General features: G+C 33.8%; 1 protein-coding gene across 1 annotated transcript; it reads right to left on the bottom strand.

The window, feature by feature from the left end:
* Window positions 1-5,731: 5,731 nt before the first annotated feature.
* On the bottom strand, window positions 5,732-18,876 carry LOC110460809. The gene is made up of 4 exons (XM_021513968.1): window positions 18,834-18,876; window positions 12,526-12,709; window positions 9,762-9,950; window positions 5,732-7,037 (listed from the first exon to the last, which is right to left on the bottom strand). The coding sequence occupies exons 2-4, from the start codon at window positions 12,704-12,706 to the stop codon at window positions 7,012-7,014; spliced, it is 396 nt and encodes a 131-aa protein (XP_021369643.1). The 5' UTR covers window positions 12,707-12,709; window positions 18,834-18,876; the 3' UTR covers window positions 5,732-7,011.
* Window positions 18,877-19,722: the final 846 nt, after the last annotated feature.

Here is a 19,722-nt window from a genome sequence, read left to right as displayed (position 1 = left end):
ATCTTAACTATAACATATGAATGGAAATTTAATAATAAATACACCGTAGGGATAATTCAAAGGATAAAGTTGAAATAAAACTGTGGCTTTAGGACAGACCAGGTAAGCTTTTACGAATTCATATTGCACTATGTGTTGTTGATTTAAAATAGTTGCTAAGATATAACTTTTTAAATGACAGCGTTTCGTGTCTCTTCAATATGAACGCTTATAAAATGTTGTTCTGCATTTGGGAATATAGAGTTTCTTTGATGTTAAAGAACGGGTAGTCCTAGTTGAAACCTGGCTGACATAAGTGAATAAATTTTGCTTTAAAAAACCAGGAGCCTCATCATTGAGGATTTTGTAGGTTAATACACATTTCCTGATAGTATAAAAGTCAAGTATAGGCATCCAGTTCAAATTCTTAATATAAGTATGAAAGTTGGAGTTAAAATATCTTTTACATTTTAACTCATCGCAGCTCTTTTTTGAAGTTTAAACATTCTTTCTGTCAGTGATCAGTTTGAAGGATTACTCCATATTCCGTCTTTGCGTATTGCACAGTTATCTTCTCTTGTGAGCAGGTATTGATTGTTACGTCATTTGTTTGTGAGAGTAACGTCATCAATTTTTGAGAAAACGACAATTTTCTCACACAAACCAATGACGCAATACCTGCTCACAAGAGAAGATAACTCTGCAATACGTAAAGACGGAATGGAAGAACAATACATAAAATGTGGTGAAACGATAGATGTGTATACTTTTTTGGACACCTCTGCCGGCATGAATTTTCTGATACGTTTTTACATCCTTTGTTTTGTACTCCTAGACTTGCACATGTATGTGTAAATATTGTAAATAAAATCCACCGCATATAGCTATGTAAAACGTGATCTTTTACTGGGTAGGTAATGTTTAATTTCAGACAGGTTTTAAGAAAAAAATGTATCAGCGAGGGTAAAATTATTGCTTTAAAATCGTGTTTTTTTTAACCATGGAGTTCACAAGTTGAAATCTTGTTAACCTACTTTTTTTTTTTTTTTTTAAAAGGACACGTTGAAAGGAGAACAGTTTTCAGTAGGAAATAATTTAAACTTGTTTGGAATTATTATGATAGATATTAGTTAGATGGTTTGAAACTTCAGATACTTAACCAACTTGGGGTCTGTTGTCCTCAAAATATCCAATAAAACCCCATATGTTTCAAGGATAAAAAGGTATTAAAAATCAAACACAAAATAATAGGGTCATTGTAAAGTGCCCTTTTTGCGTGCTTGGATGAAGGATGACTAAATTTGTTCATAAAAATTACCTTGACCCACCACTTTCTAGGTTACAGAGATCAAAAGTGTTTAAACTTTTTATGCAACGTCTTGTAAATATTAATAATCAAGAGACCAAAAGCCATTATATAAAGCTATACCATGCTGAGATGGAGGGCTGTTATATTTGTTAAAATAAATAACCCTGAAAGTAGAGTGGTCAATCATGTAAAAAAAAAACACTAATAAAATGGCTTTCTTTTTATGACAAAAATGCTCATTTTCAAGGTCATGACGCTCGGATAGATCAAAACCTTTAAATGACTAAGTTTGAATAGCTAAGAGAGATTATAATAATTATAGTTGGCTATTAACATGAAAGGATAAGGGGCTATTAAATTTGTTCAGATCAATTACCAATTCGAAGTAACAGAGGTCAAATATATCAAATCTTTGAAAAAACATAATGATTAGTCAAAAGACCTATGATTGTGATATTTCGGTACAAGAATTCTAGGATGAATTACGATCAACATCAACTTAAACTTTTTTCGAATGAATGACCATAACCCATTTTCTATGTCACAGAGGTCAAATATGTTAAACTCTTTTTGATGTTTTCTTTTGAATAACCAAGAGGTCTAGAGTCATAATAATTGACCAGTAGCACAAGTAGGTTTGTCCAAATGAATGACTGATCCTCTTTCGATCCATTATATGTATGGTAATGGTATTTGACCATTAACAATTTAACCAGATTTGAAGGTCAAACATGTGTAGTTAGCGATACAGCACCATGAGTGCTTCTCCATGTTTTGTACTGCTAAGTGTTCATCCAATTCACTTAATGGATTGTCAGCCTCGTTCATTAAAACACCACCTAACAGGTTGTTTTGCTACCCACCATCGCTAAACAAGCTACCATTTATTGCTTAGCCAGCACTTGTGGGGTATGTCATTCATTCTTACCATCCTCGCTGATCCAGACACAAGTTACCGGCTTGTCCGTAACCATCCAGCCTTATTAATTCAGACACCACTTATCAACCTTATTACCTTGTTGAACCAGCCACCAGTTATCAGGTAGCCAGCACTGTGTGGTTGTCACTCTTGTCATCCTCGCTGATCCAGACACAAGTTACCGGCTTGTCCGTAACCATCCAGCCTTGTTAATTCAGACACCACTTATCAACCTTGCTGGGCCAGCCACCAGTTATCAGGTAGCCAGCACTGTGTGGTTGTCACTCTTGTCATCCTCGCTGATCCAGACACAAGTTACCGGTGTATCCGTATCCAACCTTGCCAAACCAACCACTAGTTATCAGGTAGCCAGTATTGTCTAGAAGGGATTGTCCCTCTATCCATCCTCGCTGATCCGGGCACAGGTTTGTCTGTATCAATCCAGCCTTGTGGATTCATACACCACTTGCCGGTTGTGTCGCTAACCAACCTCGCTAAACTAGCCACCAGTAGCCAGCATTACCCAGAAGGGGTTGTCCCGCTATCCATCCTCGCTGATCCAGGCACAGGTTTGTCTGTATCAATCCAGCCTTGTGGATTCATACACCACTTGCCGGTTGTGTCGCTAACCAACCTCGCTAAACTAGCCACCAGTAGCCAGCATTACCCAGAAGGGGATGTCCCGCTATCCATCTTCAACCTATCCATCCAACCTTATTAATCCGGACGCCAATTGTCAGTTTGTACCTCTATCCAGCCCTTAGCAATAGAAATCCCTCTATCCAGCCCTTAGCAATAAAAAAACATCCCTGCAATCGTTTGCATTTGCTGGGATAAATGTCGATGAAATGTCGAAACACCACTGAGACACCATCTTCATGTAAATTCGTATCTCTTTTTAGTATAATGCACCAGGTCCGAACATCGCTTGCAACTACTTCAATAAAAGTTCTTAACTCATTCCCCCCTGAAGACACATTTAAACTCCTCCAATTCAAAGGTTGGAATAGTTCATTATGAAACTTCAGGGGTGAATGAGTTAAACTACATAACGAAATAGACGTTGCAACACCTCTGTTAGATGACTTTAAAACTACTGCCTTGGTCTAAATTACAATGTACCTATTCCCGAAAAATGTAATAAAAATATACACTATAAAATGTATAATATGATTTATCAACTTCTTGTTAAAAGCTGCTGCAGATTTCGAGCCGAAATATGTTACCTTTAAATATATAATGGTTACAAATGTTGTAATCTCTAACACAAATAAATGCTTAATTTTCAAGCCAATTTGGGTAATGTTTATTAATTGGAGGAGTATTTCGAATACCTCAGAGTGTGATGTTAATATTTGGATGGATCACGATATTAATAGTAATGTAAAATGTATGAAAGATTGCTAGCATAGCATGACTAGTGTGAAATTGTGACCAAAGTTAGTCAGAAATTTTAGTGCGTCTGCAACAACATTGTCAGACTGACAAACTTTGCAAGAAGTTGTATTGATATAATTTGTAATTTATTTCCATTAATATCTCCCTCTTTCGGACTATGATGACATTGTAAGTGTATACAGATTAAAATGACACATGTTTTGCTGTTATTTCTATTTAGATATTCGGCTCTATACACTATTTATGAAACATAATAATTTTCAGAATAGTTACACGGAAACTACCGAAGTTTATGGTAACAATTGGACGAGCCTGGCAAGAACGTCTTACTGATGACACATTCGAATCGATCACAAAAATTAACCTGTAATAAGTTGACCCTGTGTTGTCACAGAAGTATGTAGTTGTTCGTAACTTTATTACAAATAACATCATCTTTGTCTTTAAATACTATATAGCTTACTGCTTGCGTATACAGAGCTCAGTTGTGTGGACGACCTTTGTTCAGACGTTTGACCTCTTCCATGCCATTTCTTATGCTAAAGTTTATTCACGACACTGCAGCATTTTTTTTTTATTTTTTTTTATTTTTTTATTTTACATTTAAATTTATATATATCTATTATCAGTCTGTCATCGAAGGATTTTCTGTGTAAATAAATCTCATAGATGGTATACTACAACTATATCGGGACATTTTTGCCATGTCAAACTTTCGCCATTCGCTGGTAAAATCCATATCTAACCAGTTCTATTTTCACCCTCCACATTAATTTACTAGACACATTGTATATTATCTTGTTTACAAATGTTCGCTGTAAAGATAAATCGCCCTCATTAGAGAGGGCAAAAAGGTGAAAACTAAACTGCAGCGAAAAGTTTCTCTTTCTAAAGGTAAAAGTTAATTGATTAATTGTTTAAAAGTCCTCACAAACCTTATTAAAGGCGGAATGCCAAGAATCACATTGACAGTTATTGAATCATTGCCAAAAACGTATTCCGTCTTTTCATATTGCAGAGTTACCTGCTCTTGTGAGCAGGTATTGATTGTTACGTCATTTGTTTGTGAGATTAACGTCATAAATGTTTGAGAAAACGACGTAGTTTTTTTTCACACAAACTAATAACAATCAATACCTGTTCACAAGAACAGATAACTCTGCAATACGAAAAGACGGAATACACATCCAATGTGATTTTCTTTCGTTGGTTTATTTTGAAACGAATTGTTGATACAATGTTTCGTTGTCTACTGGTACATTTGAACAATTGTATGTTAAACTGTAAATTGTGTTGGCCTCACTGCAACCACGGGGTTTCGTTACAAATGTAACGTGCTTGGGTGTCTTGTGACCCATATCAATATAGCAGACGTGCATTGTAGACATTTGTAACGAATGCATATATATGCCGCAACCGATGAAACTACGAGAGTATATATATATATATATATATACATGTCCACACTGTTGGAATTACTTCTTTGCCCCATATATATACATTTAGTAACACTTTCATGGAGTGGACCATGTTGTTTGTTTTCCTAGCCCACAATACAGAGAAGCATTGCAGGATAACCAATAATAAATTTAAGCATTTTTTTTAAATATCTTAATTAACGGAACCCTGTCACACTGCAAGGAAAATACTAAAGAGTTCTACTGTAGTTTTTCATACAGACATTAACTTTCCCTTGATATCATTTTAGTAATAGATATAGTGTGATATATACCAGGGGTAGTACATCGTACCTATAGCCAGGTAGACCAGTTGGTTAGAGCGATAGCATAATGTCGGCAGCCCCGGGATACTCGGCCCGGAATGTCCCCCAAGATATCTTGCAGATACAAATAATGATTGGAGAACAAAGGGTTTGAATCCAGGTCTGGGACTGTTGCAATTTTACTTCCAGAAAACTCTCGTTTATATTCTTTAAATATCATCTTTTTCATTTGTGCAATGTATGGTGGTCTATTTAGAAATAATATATTGAAGCTATAGGAATGCCGGAAATGCCTTAAGAAGAGACCGATTCCTAGTTTGACTGGAATACTAGGTGTAACTATTACATATATTGACAAAAACGGAAGGTTAAAGAACAACAAGAACAGATAATAAGGACTAAATTCTGCTTTATTTCGATAATTAAGAAATGTTAGATAAGGCTAGAGGTCGATGTAAATCAATTACATTCTGAATTCCGACGAAAAAATAACACTCCTATCTGATATTTAATGTGTTACATTGTATAGAGTTGTACCATATAATAAAAACAAAACCATGTTAAGGCATTTATCTAAGTCATTGTATTGAAAAGAATATTGAAGGAGCATTCTTTGGCATAACAGTGCCACACATTAGTCCATTGTTTAGAGTAAATGAGCCCTGGAATAAGTAATTTGGTTGTACTGATTAAAATTTAGTCCGAAAAAGATTTTCAATAATCATTATAAATCCCAAATTCATTTGGTGCTCATCTTCAACATTCATTATTCCTATTATTGTATGTGACATGTTTTCCTTCCTCGATATATTTTCAACTCCGTTTATACCACACAATGCTACCAAATATAGCGTGACAGTAAAACTATGTCTTACATAATTACTGAATTAATTAGTTTATATATTTCAATAATTAAACACACGTCTTATGTAATCAAGCATTACTTGAGCTATTTTTTCTCTCTTTTGCAATTTTTAACCAATTAAATGACCTCGATACATACACAGCTACGTGTAAGGTATTACTGCCAAAACGAACATCGAATCTCATCTCTCCTCTGATAACACTTATGTCTGGATAACTCCTTGGACAAATGATTTATTTTTTTATTATTTGCCAATGTGTTTTGATAAATTACGTGAATTATAAATAAAATAGGATGTTCGATGAAAAAGGATAATTTAATCTGATCGCAGAAATATTCTTAAAGGAAGGAATATTTGCAACTGAAAAAGAAGTATTTGTCAGTGTCTGCTTTTCAATTTTCACGTTTTACTACAATGTTAAATGTTATGTTTAGAAAAAGTAAGAGGTAAACGGCTCTGCCCTCTTATTATAAGACAATTCATGATCTTTTCTTGAGAACAAAACACAAAATCACTTTAGTGAAAACTGGCCTAATATTACTTTTACATGTCGTATAGATGGAGGTTTGGTAAACATGTTCCACATCCATTATACAAAGAACACTGAGAACGACTCGACTATTCGTTAGTGTTAATATATATTGATAGCTACTTTGTATAGAATTTTTCATCACAACTGATTTGTGTTATATTTTCATACATTTTGATTGACAAGTTACGTTTCTGTCTTTCTGAGATTTGTCTTCCTTTTGAAATATTGTTTTGGAAAAAAACGTAGCTATGAAAGTGACGTAGTTGTCGGTAACCATGGTGACGGCTACAGGCAGAAATCTTTCGTTAAACCTGAAAAGATAAATATGAACATTTGTAATTAAAACATTCGCCAGCTAACATTTGTCGTAATCTTAGGATTATATTGTTTAAGGTTGTCATGCCAATGACTCAACATGTAATTCTGTTGGTTGATTCTTAAACCTTGGATGACGAATTCAAAATGTGAATGACAACGTGATCGATTTCAAAACATGAAGCGATGAAAACAATGACGTTGTGGTTTCACAAACATTCTTTCTGTCCCGCAGTTAATTTGAAAGTTTTTATTCTATTATTTACTGAAAATTGAAGGCTATCTATATTATTGAAATGTGTCAACAATATACTGTGACATCATAACGTGTTCTGCGGCTGTTGATTTTTTTTAGCAGATGAAAACATTGCATATTCACTATGTTTTTGCTTTTATTGGAGACTCTTGAATGTTTCTCTCAAATTGCCAACAGAAACAATTTTTGCCCATTTCCAGAAATATCGCGTCTAGGCCATTGTAATTGTTATGGCGACAAACATGTTTAAAACGTCAATTTCAAATTCTGCAGTAAATGCTTGTGATGAGAACGTTTGGAAATTAATCTGTAAATCCTTTGAGAACAGGACAATGATTTCAAAAGATTACAAACTAGACTATGGTAGTATCCTTGAAGCTAAAGACAGACCCGATGTATGTTTCTGACTGTGTGCATAATATCGAGATAATATATAGTAAAGAAACGACCAGACAGCCAAAAAATACATATTTCGTGATATTACCGGTGAGAGTTTAACTTAATTCTCCTTTTTTGTTTGTTTTTCTAGTCATGACTTAACGTAAAGAGATGTTTGACTCTGCTGTTGATCTCTCATGTTCCGAGGGTGACCGTGGCTTTTTAAAGGTTTAAATGAAATACGAGTTGAAGACTAAATTGTCAATTGAAGCCAAAAGCTGTAAAGGACAAGGGACGTTTAGAGCCATTTTCGGCCTCATCTGTGATTTAGAATTAGTCGTTATATTTGTAATGTTGGATAAATGAAGTGCATAGATACTACACTTCGAATTCATTGGACAACTGGCATAGGAGATATGGCATAACAAAGAGAGGTAATACACCACATTCTTTATAATATGTTGCGTGAATGTCGTCTATTGTGTACCATTTACGTTGAATATTGGCCATTTTGAAGCAAATTAACTAATCACCGTTCATTTTTTTTAAAAGCCCCCACAAGCAGCAACCAAATACATAATTGGCATGCTGAAACATTGTTATACCAGTGTTCAGTCGTATGCAGAAATTTTCGGCTGTCATAAACGGAGGCTTTCATTTCTGCGTGCTAACTATCGAAAACACCATATTTTGGCTATTTCTGAATAGCAACGAAAAATTGTTGTTATGTAGGGCTTTTACGCATGCCCAATTAAAAAATGTAGACCAAAAAAGCTAGCCCAGGTTTACTAATTTGATGTTTATAAAAGAAATTTGTAAATTAATTAAAGTTGAAATTTTTAATTTTTATGAGGCCGAAAAGACCCAAAACGACAAATGTATGGGAGATATGGCATTACAAAGAGTGGTAATAATCCACATTTTTTTATAATATGATGCGTTGAATATTGGCCATTTTGAAGCAAATTAACTAAACACCGTTCCATTTTTGAAAGCTTCCACAAGCAGCAACCAAATACATAATTGGCATGTTGAAACATTGTCATACCAGTGTTCAGTCGTATGAAGAAATGTTCGGCTGTCATAAAAGGAGGCTTTCATTTCTGCGTGCTAACTATCGAAAACACCATATTTTGGCTATTTCTGAATAGCAACGAAAAAGTTATGTGATATAGGGCTTGTACGCATGCCCAATTAATAAATGTGGACCAAAAAAGCTAGCCCCGATTTACCAATTTGATGTTTATAAAAGAAATTGGTAAATAAATCAAAGTTGAAATTTTTATTTTTCATGAGGCCGAAAATCACTCAAAACATCCCAAGTCCTTTGTAACGTTATAAAGGATTAATAGGCACCTTTCCGTTCGCTGTATGTCTACATTTTGTTCTGTCTTTTGACCTTATTACCACTGATGAGTCGTTAATAGAAGAAATGCCCAGATGGTGTGGTAAATATTAACTTTTTTACTGTCTACATCAACAAAGTAATGCATGTTTGACGAGGTAGCTCCGTCGGTTAGAGCGGTAGTATAACAATCTGAGGCCATGGGTTCGAACCCCGGTCTAGCTCCGCAGAATTTTACACATTATTTATACACATACCACCAATGTTGATTTTATGTTGTTTGTGTCATCTTTATTAATTTTTCATTGAAGTCTCGCGAGGTGTTGTTTTCTTTTCAGGAAAGATTAATCAAAACTCATATTTAACAATGCTAAGTTACAGTTTTTCAGTGGCACGATATCCTTAAACTAGAAATGCGTGTAATCCATGCCCGATAAAATTCCAGCAGTTTGATCAAAGGTTACAGGAAACCTCGAAGGCTGATATGTAACGACCAGAGTCAACCCTCTTCTTACGTTAAACAACGCAAGTAGAAATACCAAGTAAGGACAGATTGATGAATGTTTATTATACAAAAACTTAGTTGCCAAATGAAAAGTTACATTTTGATTTATGATCATAATGAATGGCATATTTAATATAAATAATAATCCCCAAAAGGCCTCCCGTAACTTATGGAACAGACAGACAAATAGTTCTCCATGTACAATATACATCCGGGTATTTACTCAATCTACGTACATATTGCCGGCCGGACGTATGCATCAGATGCTCTTTCGGAAGTCCTTTTGCTGTGTTGATGTTCGCAGGCTTTGACACAGTCCTGATATTTAGCTATCATGCCGAGTAAGTCCCCACGGAGTGGCTTCAACCAAAGATACCGCTCCGAAGCCGCCACTAGTGACGTCACGAACGACTCAAATGACATATCTGAAATCAAGAACGATAACTTCTGTCAAAACTAGCAAACGTTTAAAGCAAATGGTGTGTTTACAGTTAAGAGTTTAGTAAATTACATTTATTTATTTATCTGTATCAAAATTTACAGTGATAAAAACGAACTAAAGGATGAGAAAGAGGATGAAGAATTAATAAATTTGGCAAACATTTTAAAGCATTAGTTGCTTTTCTTGTTGTTATATGGAAGTCAAAAGATGGAATATGAAAATGAGACAAAGATTGAGGAGATAGTGACGATAAGGTGTCTAGTATTGTATAGTCCTATCACTATACTTGTAACAAGCTTATCGATGTTGTTAGACAAAGGGGTAAACATGCAGTTAACAGTGTATTAGAAGAATCTTACGATTCACGGCATCTTCGTTTACATACAAGCAGGCTCTAAAGCACACAGCACAGAGCAGCAAAGGTTTGTACAAGAGAAGAGGATGCAAGATGAGCCATGTAAGTGACAACAACCGTGAATTCTTTTGTTCTATAAGGAGGTGGAGCAGATTGTACCAAAGATACTGCCAGATGGCTTCATTAAATTCTAAACCAAAAAAGGAAAGAACCTCCAGGAATTTAACCATTTTGATTAAACAAAACAATATTACAAACTCAGTAAGAAATAGCAGCAGATCAGTATAAGGTCAACAAAGCCATACAACACAGTTTATGAATGAACTTGTTCTTTGTGAGGACCACCATCGACTCGAATGATCTCGAGGAGGGATCGCAAGAACCACAACAATGGGAACATTCAAGGATGCGATTCTCAACCTGGACTAGGCTATTCGATTTATCGTCAAATAAAAAGGAATTATATGACGCACCCCAGCAGACATAGTTGAAAGTAGTTGTAAAGTCTGAAACTTGAATTTAAGGTCACTTGGTTTGCTTCAATGTATTGACGTTGGTCTCACGGTAGGCGAGACGGGAGGTGAAGCGTAAAAATTACACTGATTGCATTGCCTTTATAGACCTATGAACGTAACATCTTCTGTTATCGTATAAACACGTTTAAAGAGATGTTATAATTACAAAAACATGAAATAGCAATGTAACAGCTGTGTAGACTAAACGCTTTTTAGAATCTCCTCGGATAAACTGTGTCACAACAAAACGTCACTCACTGTCTTTTATAATTATCTCGAAAGTTTTGTTCTGTGTGGAAAATTTGTTTTATCTTAAACGCAAATCTAGAGAAATTTCAAAATATGAACGAAAAAACGCCACTGTGAGTCAATAATAAGAGATATCATTCCTGTGCGCATATATGACAGAGCTGTCCGGTGCAAGAAAGCAATTTAGAACTTGCACCTCATTTCATGCGCTTACATGAAAGAATCTTAGAAATAAACACCAGACAGATGAAAAGTGTAAACATATTTGCAAATGATATTGATCTTCATAACTTGAGTTTTGATAATGCTTTGAATGCACCTAAATATATTTAAATGTTAAGAAAAAGCAATTGAATTCACAGGGGAGGGGGAGCTGATTCGTCTTGACTTCTTGCTTCCTTGATACGCTATAAGTAAAATTGAACATATGATTCACTGTGTCTCGGTAACGAGAATGTTGTCGACCTAACTGTTATGTTCTCCTTGTTGAAGTTATATGTTATACAATACCTAATGTGTATATGAGTCGCAGTTCAGTTTACATAACAGACAATCGACTCTTTTAACATGGTTTCGTATGGAAACAAATCACGCTATTTCTTTATACTTAATCAGCAGACATTTTGTTTTAGGGTCTGACGTTTGTTTGACTAATCGTCAATTACCTTTCCCGACAAGCAATCACAGTTTACTCCCGCGCTCAATCTAGTCAAACTGTCTCCCCAATTTCAACGGCCATTAAATCTAACAAGTATTTAATGAGTAGTAGATTCTAAGCTTTAGATTGCCATAGAACAAACTGGGTGCGGGAGAGTTTATACTTCGACAAATCACCAGTCTTGAAAATCATTCTGTGTGCGATTTGACGAACTTTTTTTCTTGACCTTAAATGTTGATTTTGATGTACTGTTCTTATGGTCGACTCGTTGAGCACATTTTGTTGTGCAAGTTCAATGAGCATAAATTCATTTAAACCTTAATACGTATTAAGAACGCTTGATAAGATAAACAGTACTCAACGTTTTGTGCAATTTGTCACTCATTGGGACTAATAAATGATTCTTATTGAAAAATGCATTGCTTTATAAATCTTGATAATCTGTACCAGAACATCTTTTAGATTTTTTAAGCTAGTTGTGGTTATTTCTATAATCCTCAGTTATACTGTTAAAAGTATCTAACTCTTATGAAATTGTAGCACTTAATCCGGTTATTCTCAAAAATATATTAATCGCTAAACGTAAATTGATTTGCTACATGCATGATTTAAATATTTGTATCTCTAAATGATGATGCTAGTTACTTAAATGACCTCCCCGATGGGCGGAATATGAATGCACTAATAAAAGAACAGATAACCTTAATATATTGCTAATATATTTTACCATTTGGAGGTGTAGGAAATGGTTATTTAGCACTCTTCAGAACTAAGAACTTGCCTTGCTTGCCGATCCGTTTTGACGTTTTGTGCCACACATCTTTAAGAGTTTGTAGGTGTGGTGTTGACGATTCGCATCTTCCTTCACATAATGAGCGGACCCCAGCCTCTGTGTGGACACTTGTGAAAATGATAAGGACGGTAATGGAAATGTAAACCTGTCGTATCGTGTAGCTTTTCATAACCTGGAAGTATAAAACAATTATTTACAAAGGTAAAAAAAACCACCATATCCCAGAACGAAAAATAAAAGTTGAACAGAAACAAGCTCAGACGTTCACAATTCAATATTTTTTTATTCATTTTGTTTTTCCCCTAACAAATTCGTTTTGTAGTGATGTCTTGATATTCAATTATCAACTGACAAAACTAACTACCCATTGGAAAATGATTTTCGAGGCATAATTATAGATACGGAAATGATTCATTTGATTTCAACATTTTTTTTGACAGATGTAATAGTCAAATTGATTAAATAACAGGCAAGCCTATATAAATTCTTTCCATGAGTGGCTCAAAATTTGATAGAATATATATATACAATGTAGTTACAACAATAATGATTAATTAATTTAAGGATACTTTGAAATGAAAAATTATATATATATATATATATATATATAGAATNCTTTTATTTAATCAATTTGACTATTATTTATATATATATATATTATATAAAGAAAAATTCTTAACAACGAGTCTTTAGTACTTTCATCTCTTCTAGGAGATTCTTCAGACTGTTTATTTGAAGTATTGACGTCATAAACTATGACGTCATATAATAGTTCGCTATAACGACGTCCGCCAGTATATATATATATATATTTATAAAGAGTAATACTAATTAAATGATCAGGGGAGATAACTTCAACATGATAAACATAACGGGGATGAACTCATAGGACATCACTACATCCAACACACACACAAATATTTCCTACTTAAATTGCGGAAATGATTCCTGAAAAGAAAACCATACCTTTCGGGACTTTTATGAAAGACTAATATAGCTGAAAAAAGAAAATCATCTTTGGTGTTTACTGATACTTCATATTGTTATACCATCAACTAACCGACTGAGCTACCAGGTCAAAGAAAGTGTTTTGTGCCAAATGTGCTACAGTTGATATATCCCAAATGAATTTAAGAGGAGGTTACTGTTTTTGCGAAAAGCCACAATGCGACGAGACAGGGATTATGAACACATAGGATATAAGAGACTCATATTCAATAGAGTTTGAGTCTATGTACTTGTATGTGTGTTACTTATATTTTTCTATTAAAAGCATCTCAATTGCTGTGATAATAATCATCATAATCGAAACCTAAATCTCGGAAACTGCGATGCAGGATTATGACTATGCAAACGTTACATCACGACATTACAAAGGGGCTTAAATCAAACGACCTCACATGTCTGCTTAAGTCGTATATTCGGGGTTGTTAACTCTAAGCAGGCGTCAATAGTAATCGATGCATGTGACTTGCTAACCGTCTGGAGTTTTTCTATAGATCGAGAATATGTATCTCCGGGGACATTATATGGGTAAATTAATGATGATAGGAAATATTCATTTTGTTTTTCTGTCGACGTTATTAGTTCTATTACACATTCTTCTGAGCACAAAGAGCTATAAATGTATACTTACCCATATGATCTAATCATAGACATCGTCGTTAAAGTTTGTTTTGAACATATCTCGAGTTGACCTTGAATATAAATCAGGCATTTTCTTTCACTTTACGTATACAGTCCATTTATAATTTATTAGATATAAATTTGTCAAAGGAAGATCAATTTGGAATGTTGGTTTTAAGTGAAAACAAAACAAAATAGTAATAAAGTGTCAACACGTAAGGGAAAAACAACTGACCCGATTTCGATAAGAATAGACAACAACAGCAACTGAGGAGACACGAAACAAAGCAGAAGGTATCATAAATCTCAAAAAGCAAAAAGAACTGTAGGCAAAACCGCGCGTTTCGCAAGAATTTTCTGCAGCACATTTGGCACCCGGTCAAAATATAAAATAACAGTTAAATTATGTTTCGAGAGAAAGTGATTTAGTTTAACCTAATTAGTCTATTTCGTGAGTTGAAGGAGAACCAATAACTTATATCATATATATCATATAAAAACGTACAATATATTACAATTTCTATTTTTTTTTGTCAATGATTTTTACTATGAGAAATATAAAACAGATATCAAAAAAAGACGGAACGTAATAAAATCAGCTGAATTTCTTTAATATCGTAGTAAATGTATATAAAAAATAAACAACATGAAGCAAGATTCATAACAAGTCTCCTCTTGCTTTCACCAAAGTGTTAAAGTAAAAATTATTTTTAACAATTTAAATAAGAACATAAATATATACCCAGAGACATATATATTTGTATCGTTTATGTATAATAACGCCCTTGAAATATATTATGTTAACGCGTACCTAAATCAGGCATTTTCTTTCACTTTACGTATAAAGAAATTGAGAAACTACTAAGAAGATTGAGTAAGGATGCGAGAAAAGAAAACAAATACAGATCTTAAGTGTTGCTAAAGAGGCAGCAGATAAATGATGGTTTCTGCAATGTTACCTAAGCAGAAGACAAAGTCCCCCCCCCCCCCCCCCAACACACACACACACACACACACACACACACACACCTTAGCTGTCTGTTACGATAACATGCAGTTTGATGCCACTGGAGTCTTCTTTCCCAAAGCCTGCAGGATGAAGGCTAATAGGCACATAGACATATCGACATGAATGTATATATAAATATGACGACAACAAAAGTACAGATAACATATTTTGAATTAAATTGTTATTTGCAGTATAATGAAACAGTTATTGAAAGAGTGCTAATGTCCAAAATACTATATATCTCTTTACATGGGATATATATTTAAACATCAAACTGCACTCGGTTTAGAATTATGGTCCTATATGCCTACACAGAATTGCAGAAAAATCGAATAACGTGTGTTTATGTCTTATCAGTATTTGTCTGCCATTTTGTTCAGAATTATTGAACTATTGTTTTGTACAGATTGAAATTTAATATTTATCCTTTATATTGATTTTCGCGAAAAGTTACATTTGTTCTTCATATTTGTGGTATATTTTCAGTAAATGGAACAGCCAACAAGTACATGTAGTCTCAGCATCTGGTTTCTTCAATGATATCATACATTTCAGCTAACTTTGGCATGTTTGTAATGCAGATCAAATTTCAGTATTAGTTTTTTAGTTAATTTGTGGTAATTAAAATAGAACAAGAGATATTTTTAAGTAAGATAAACTTCAGAGATATCGCATATATAGTTATTTTAAAAAGACTAAAATAGCTGTGTACCTACATCATGAACAGAAGAAGGCGCATTAAATAAACTAATGACTGTAAATATAAATAAATAAAAAAAATGATTAGTGTGTATTATCAAATTACTTTTTTTCTCTCTATAATATCGTTTACATATTTGACGTTGTTATTATTTATGTAGCTGCTAGATATCATATAATCGTTATAGATGTCATATTTTAGATATGATAAGAGATATGATGTTTTGACGTAATATGAGAGATTTAAACATACGAAACAACCCGTCGCAATTTTGAGATCTACATACCTACTGATTTGATTATATTTTGCTTCGTATCTAAAATCCAAGTTTGTATTTTACAAAAACTGTTTTGTGATCCAATCCAAACACTGCTAATCATTCATCCTGCATTGTATGAGTCAAATGACGCGTTGACTACCAAAGCGGTCTCCAAAGGGTCTGACGACAACGTACCACATCATCGTTATGCAAAGTTAATATGAAACATTTTGGAGAAGTCAGGCTGTTTCAGGAATCTCGTTTGCACTGACGACATAAACACTTCAATATAGGAAGTATGAGGGAACATTTGTATTTAGGTCAATAACAACTAAACATTTAGAATGTAAATATCAGGATGAAATGGCCCTTTTTCATCGTTCATGCAGGTATGAATGCAAATCGGTTTATACTAGCATGCAATTGAGCATAAATGCTGTTTAATACTTATATGAAGATATGCCATTCAGGTTTTTACGTCTTCACAATTTCTATTGTCAAAGTCTGATGGGTGTCTTGAGGGACGAAACCGAAAAGAAATTTGCTAATATGTTGAATATTGATAATTTTTGTTTAACTCATTCACCCCTGATGACACATTTGATCTCTTCCAATTCATAGGTTTGAATAATTCATTATACAATTTTAGGGGTGAATGAGTAAAAAAGGAAAATGACGTGACTCTGTGTTATCATTGTGGGTGTTCACACATACCCTTCTATGAGTTCCCACGCGTCAGAATAAACCCTATTTGACTTCGTGTATGAGCAAATTGATGAAATATCAATTGGAAATGTACACTGATACATTACAACAGCTCTTTATGGGTTGTGTCAATCTCTGGTCCTCAGATTAATGATTGCTATCAATAAACTAATCATTTGATATCCACATTAAGAAGAACAAAAATAATGTCTAAGAAATAGATATTGTTTCTATATTTGTTTCATAAGATGATGGAAATTATCGACTTACAGTGCAAAAAGGCATAGTATATAATATATAAATTTATATACTGGCCTTGGAGATGCTTTGAGTTTTCATTTCTAAGCGATGCACAAAGTCTTTACATTAAATTACCTTTATACATAATGCAATGTATTTTTGAAGGTGTACCGCAATCCCAAGTTGTCAACTCTTACTGTACTTGCGTGTCGCTAATGTTTTGTGCGTATTTTTTCCCTCTTGCAGTTTAACTCCTTTTTGAGAGACAACCAATTTTAAGAGACACCACATGTGATTAAGCACCATTTTAAGAGATTCAATTTGGCTACATCAGTATTGAGACAATAAGAAATCACGTAACCGACATTCCTGAATCGGGTTTGAATGTAATATCCAATGAGGAGCATACAACGACAAACAGAACAAATCGATATATCTATATAGCTTAATATACATAAAGTATACAATATCCCCAGCATGAAACAGCATAAAAGAACTTTGAAGAACCAAATGAAATGAAAATAATCAAGACGAATATATTTTGCTCTTATCTTCTACTCCTACTCATGAACAAGAAAACAGGCAAAAAGATGTAAAAGAACTAGATTTCTTTCTGTAACCTTATCCGCAAGAAAATCAAAGAGCCATCAAAACGACGTTTTAGATAGCTATTTGTTTTCCATAAAGCAATATTACCCTGACAATTGCAGTTTAGTAAAACGTTATAGAAAGTTCACATATTTATATATATATATATTGCCTTTCTGCGGTCACCTAGCAAACAAATGAATATCGTTAACATATTTTTTAAACCTGGAAGGTTATCTTTCCTTGTGCTTTCAATTTCTCAATATTCTCAAAGTAAAAATACCAGCCGAAATTCAATCCGAGCAGAATGCCACCCTACTTATTGACGTTAAATTATAACTTTTGACTACATGTATTAACGAATAAAAAGCGCTATCAAAAAGTATCCAATATATTGGAGTGGCTTAAAAGACAAAAGAAAAGCCATTTTTAAACAAGACTCACTTGAAAAATCGCGAACGTACATACGATTTAAAGGAAATTATATGTTTCTTTAACATGTTTTAGGATCATAATCGAGTAGACATAGTTACATTCACTTGTAATAGGGACAATTCGATGAGTTAACATTCATTTATCGCCTAAATAGAACAGCTCCGTCTGACAGTGATATTTTACGTTACATTTATGACGTTTCAATTGCAATATCGTTCCGGTCACTGGTATCAAAACTTTTTGATTTTAACGTGTATTTAAGTAATGTTTCGTATAAGGCACATACAATTCAAGTATATATCTCGTGTCTATAGAGAATTACAAAGCATGCAGATTTGAAAATGCATAATCCTTAACAAAAAGAATAAAGGACGAATTTGAATTAGATATTCATTTTTAAATTGAGAAATACAAATTGTCATTGCTTACGTATTTAATCCTAAGAAAACTGAATTTCAACAGATATTCAAAACGTGATGTAGAACAATATGATAAATGAGTATGTAACCTTTCATTAACATAATTGGGAAACTAATGAATGCCAAATAAATGAACTCTTAATAATAAGATAAAGTGTGTTTTGCCATCTCTCAGGCATTGTATTATATGTAATATTAGTCAACATTTAGCTGGATATATAAACAAAACAAACAAAAAAACAAGAAAAAAGATATGGAATCGGTACTTATTACACCTAAAACAAAATTTACAAATTAAATAGTAAAAAGACTTACCTTTAGTTTTACAGAAAAAGCAGCGACGCAAAAGTTAGCCCTATAAAATGGAATGTCGGCGATAGCAATTCCGGATTACTCCAGCCAGTATTTATACATGACTAGCACCGCTTAGAAGACACTCAGATCGCTATTGCGTGGGAATAAATGTTTTTTGGTGAATTCTGTTGGGAAATCTATAAACTTGCCATAAAGACTATAACTCCATTGGAAGCATTAGGTGGTAACTACACAGACTGAGATTTGTTTCATTTCAATTTAATGAATGATTGAAACACATGCATGACTACTTGATAGCTAACAGATGAATGGACACGGAGTGTCTATTTCAGATGTATGTTCATCTTAGCAGCCTCACCATGACACTGCGCACGGTCGATGATAGTCTCGGAAATAGAGCTGACTGCGTTGTACGAAATTCAGTCGCTAATAAAACATTTACAAAGTGATTCCAATTCGTGAAATATATACATTTTTTTTAAGTTCAACATGTTTTAATCCTAAATTTAAAATTTAAATGAACTTTGGATAAATGATCTGACCACGTGTTTTATTTGTGTGGGAGTATTCTCAAGTTATTCCATGTCGTCTTAATGGACCCAAAACCCGACATCATTAACATCTGGAGTGCAGTTTCGCGTTCGATGAAGTTGTTACCATGGTATTATAATTCTATTTATTGACCTCCTTAATAATCTCTAATTGTCTGGTCGCCGGTTGCCCGGTTTGATTGTAATATCAACAATGAGTTGTAATTATGTATTATCACCTAATTGTTCCCCCATCGCTGTAGAAATCAGAAAGGTCGATTGATGACCTCATTCAAATTTTCACTTGTCCCTATTTCATATTTTACAGAAGGGTAGTAGAATGTTAATGCGATATGTTT

Source organism: Mizuhopecten yessoensis, unplaced genomic scaffold, assembly GCF_002113885.1.
Source record: "Mizuhopecten yessoensis strain PY_sf001 unplaced genomic scaffold, ASM211388v2 scaffold10479, whole genome shotgun sequence".
Taxonomy (NCBI): domain Eukaryota; kingdom Metazoa; phylum Mollusca; class Bivalvia; order Pectinida; family Pectinidae; genus Mizuhopecten; species Mizuhopecten yessoensis.
The sequence above is the reverse complement of the archived record's forward strand: the minus strand, read 5'-3'. Positions and strand labels throughout refer to the sequence as shown.

Excerpts from the sequence above, each read along its gene's own strand:
- LOC110460809 (XM_021513968.1), bottom strand. The coding sequence starts at position 12,706 with ATGAAAAGCTACACGATACGACAGGTTTACATTTCCATTACCGTCCTT. Across the intron at positions 9,951-12,525 it reads AAAACGGATCGGCAAGCAAG|ATATGTCATTTGAGTCGTTC; the intron begins GCAAGTTCTTAG and ends TCTTGATTTCAG. Across the intron at positions 7,038-9,761 it reads ATACGTCCGGCCGGCAATAT|GTTTAACGAAAGATTTCTGC; the intron begins GTACGTAGATTG and ends TTATCTTTTCAG.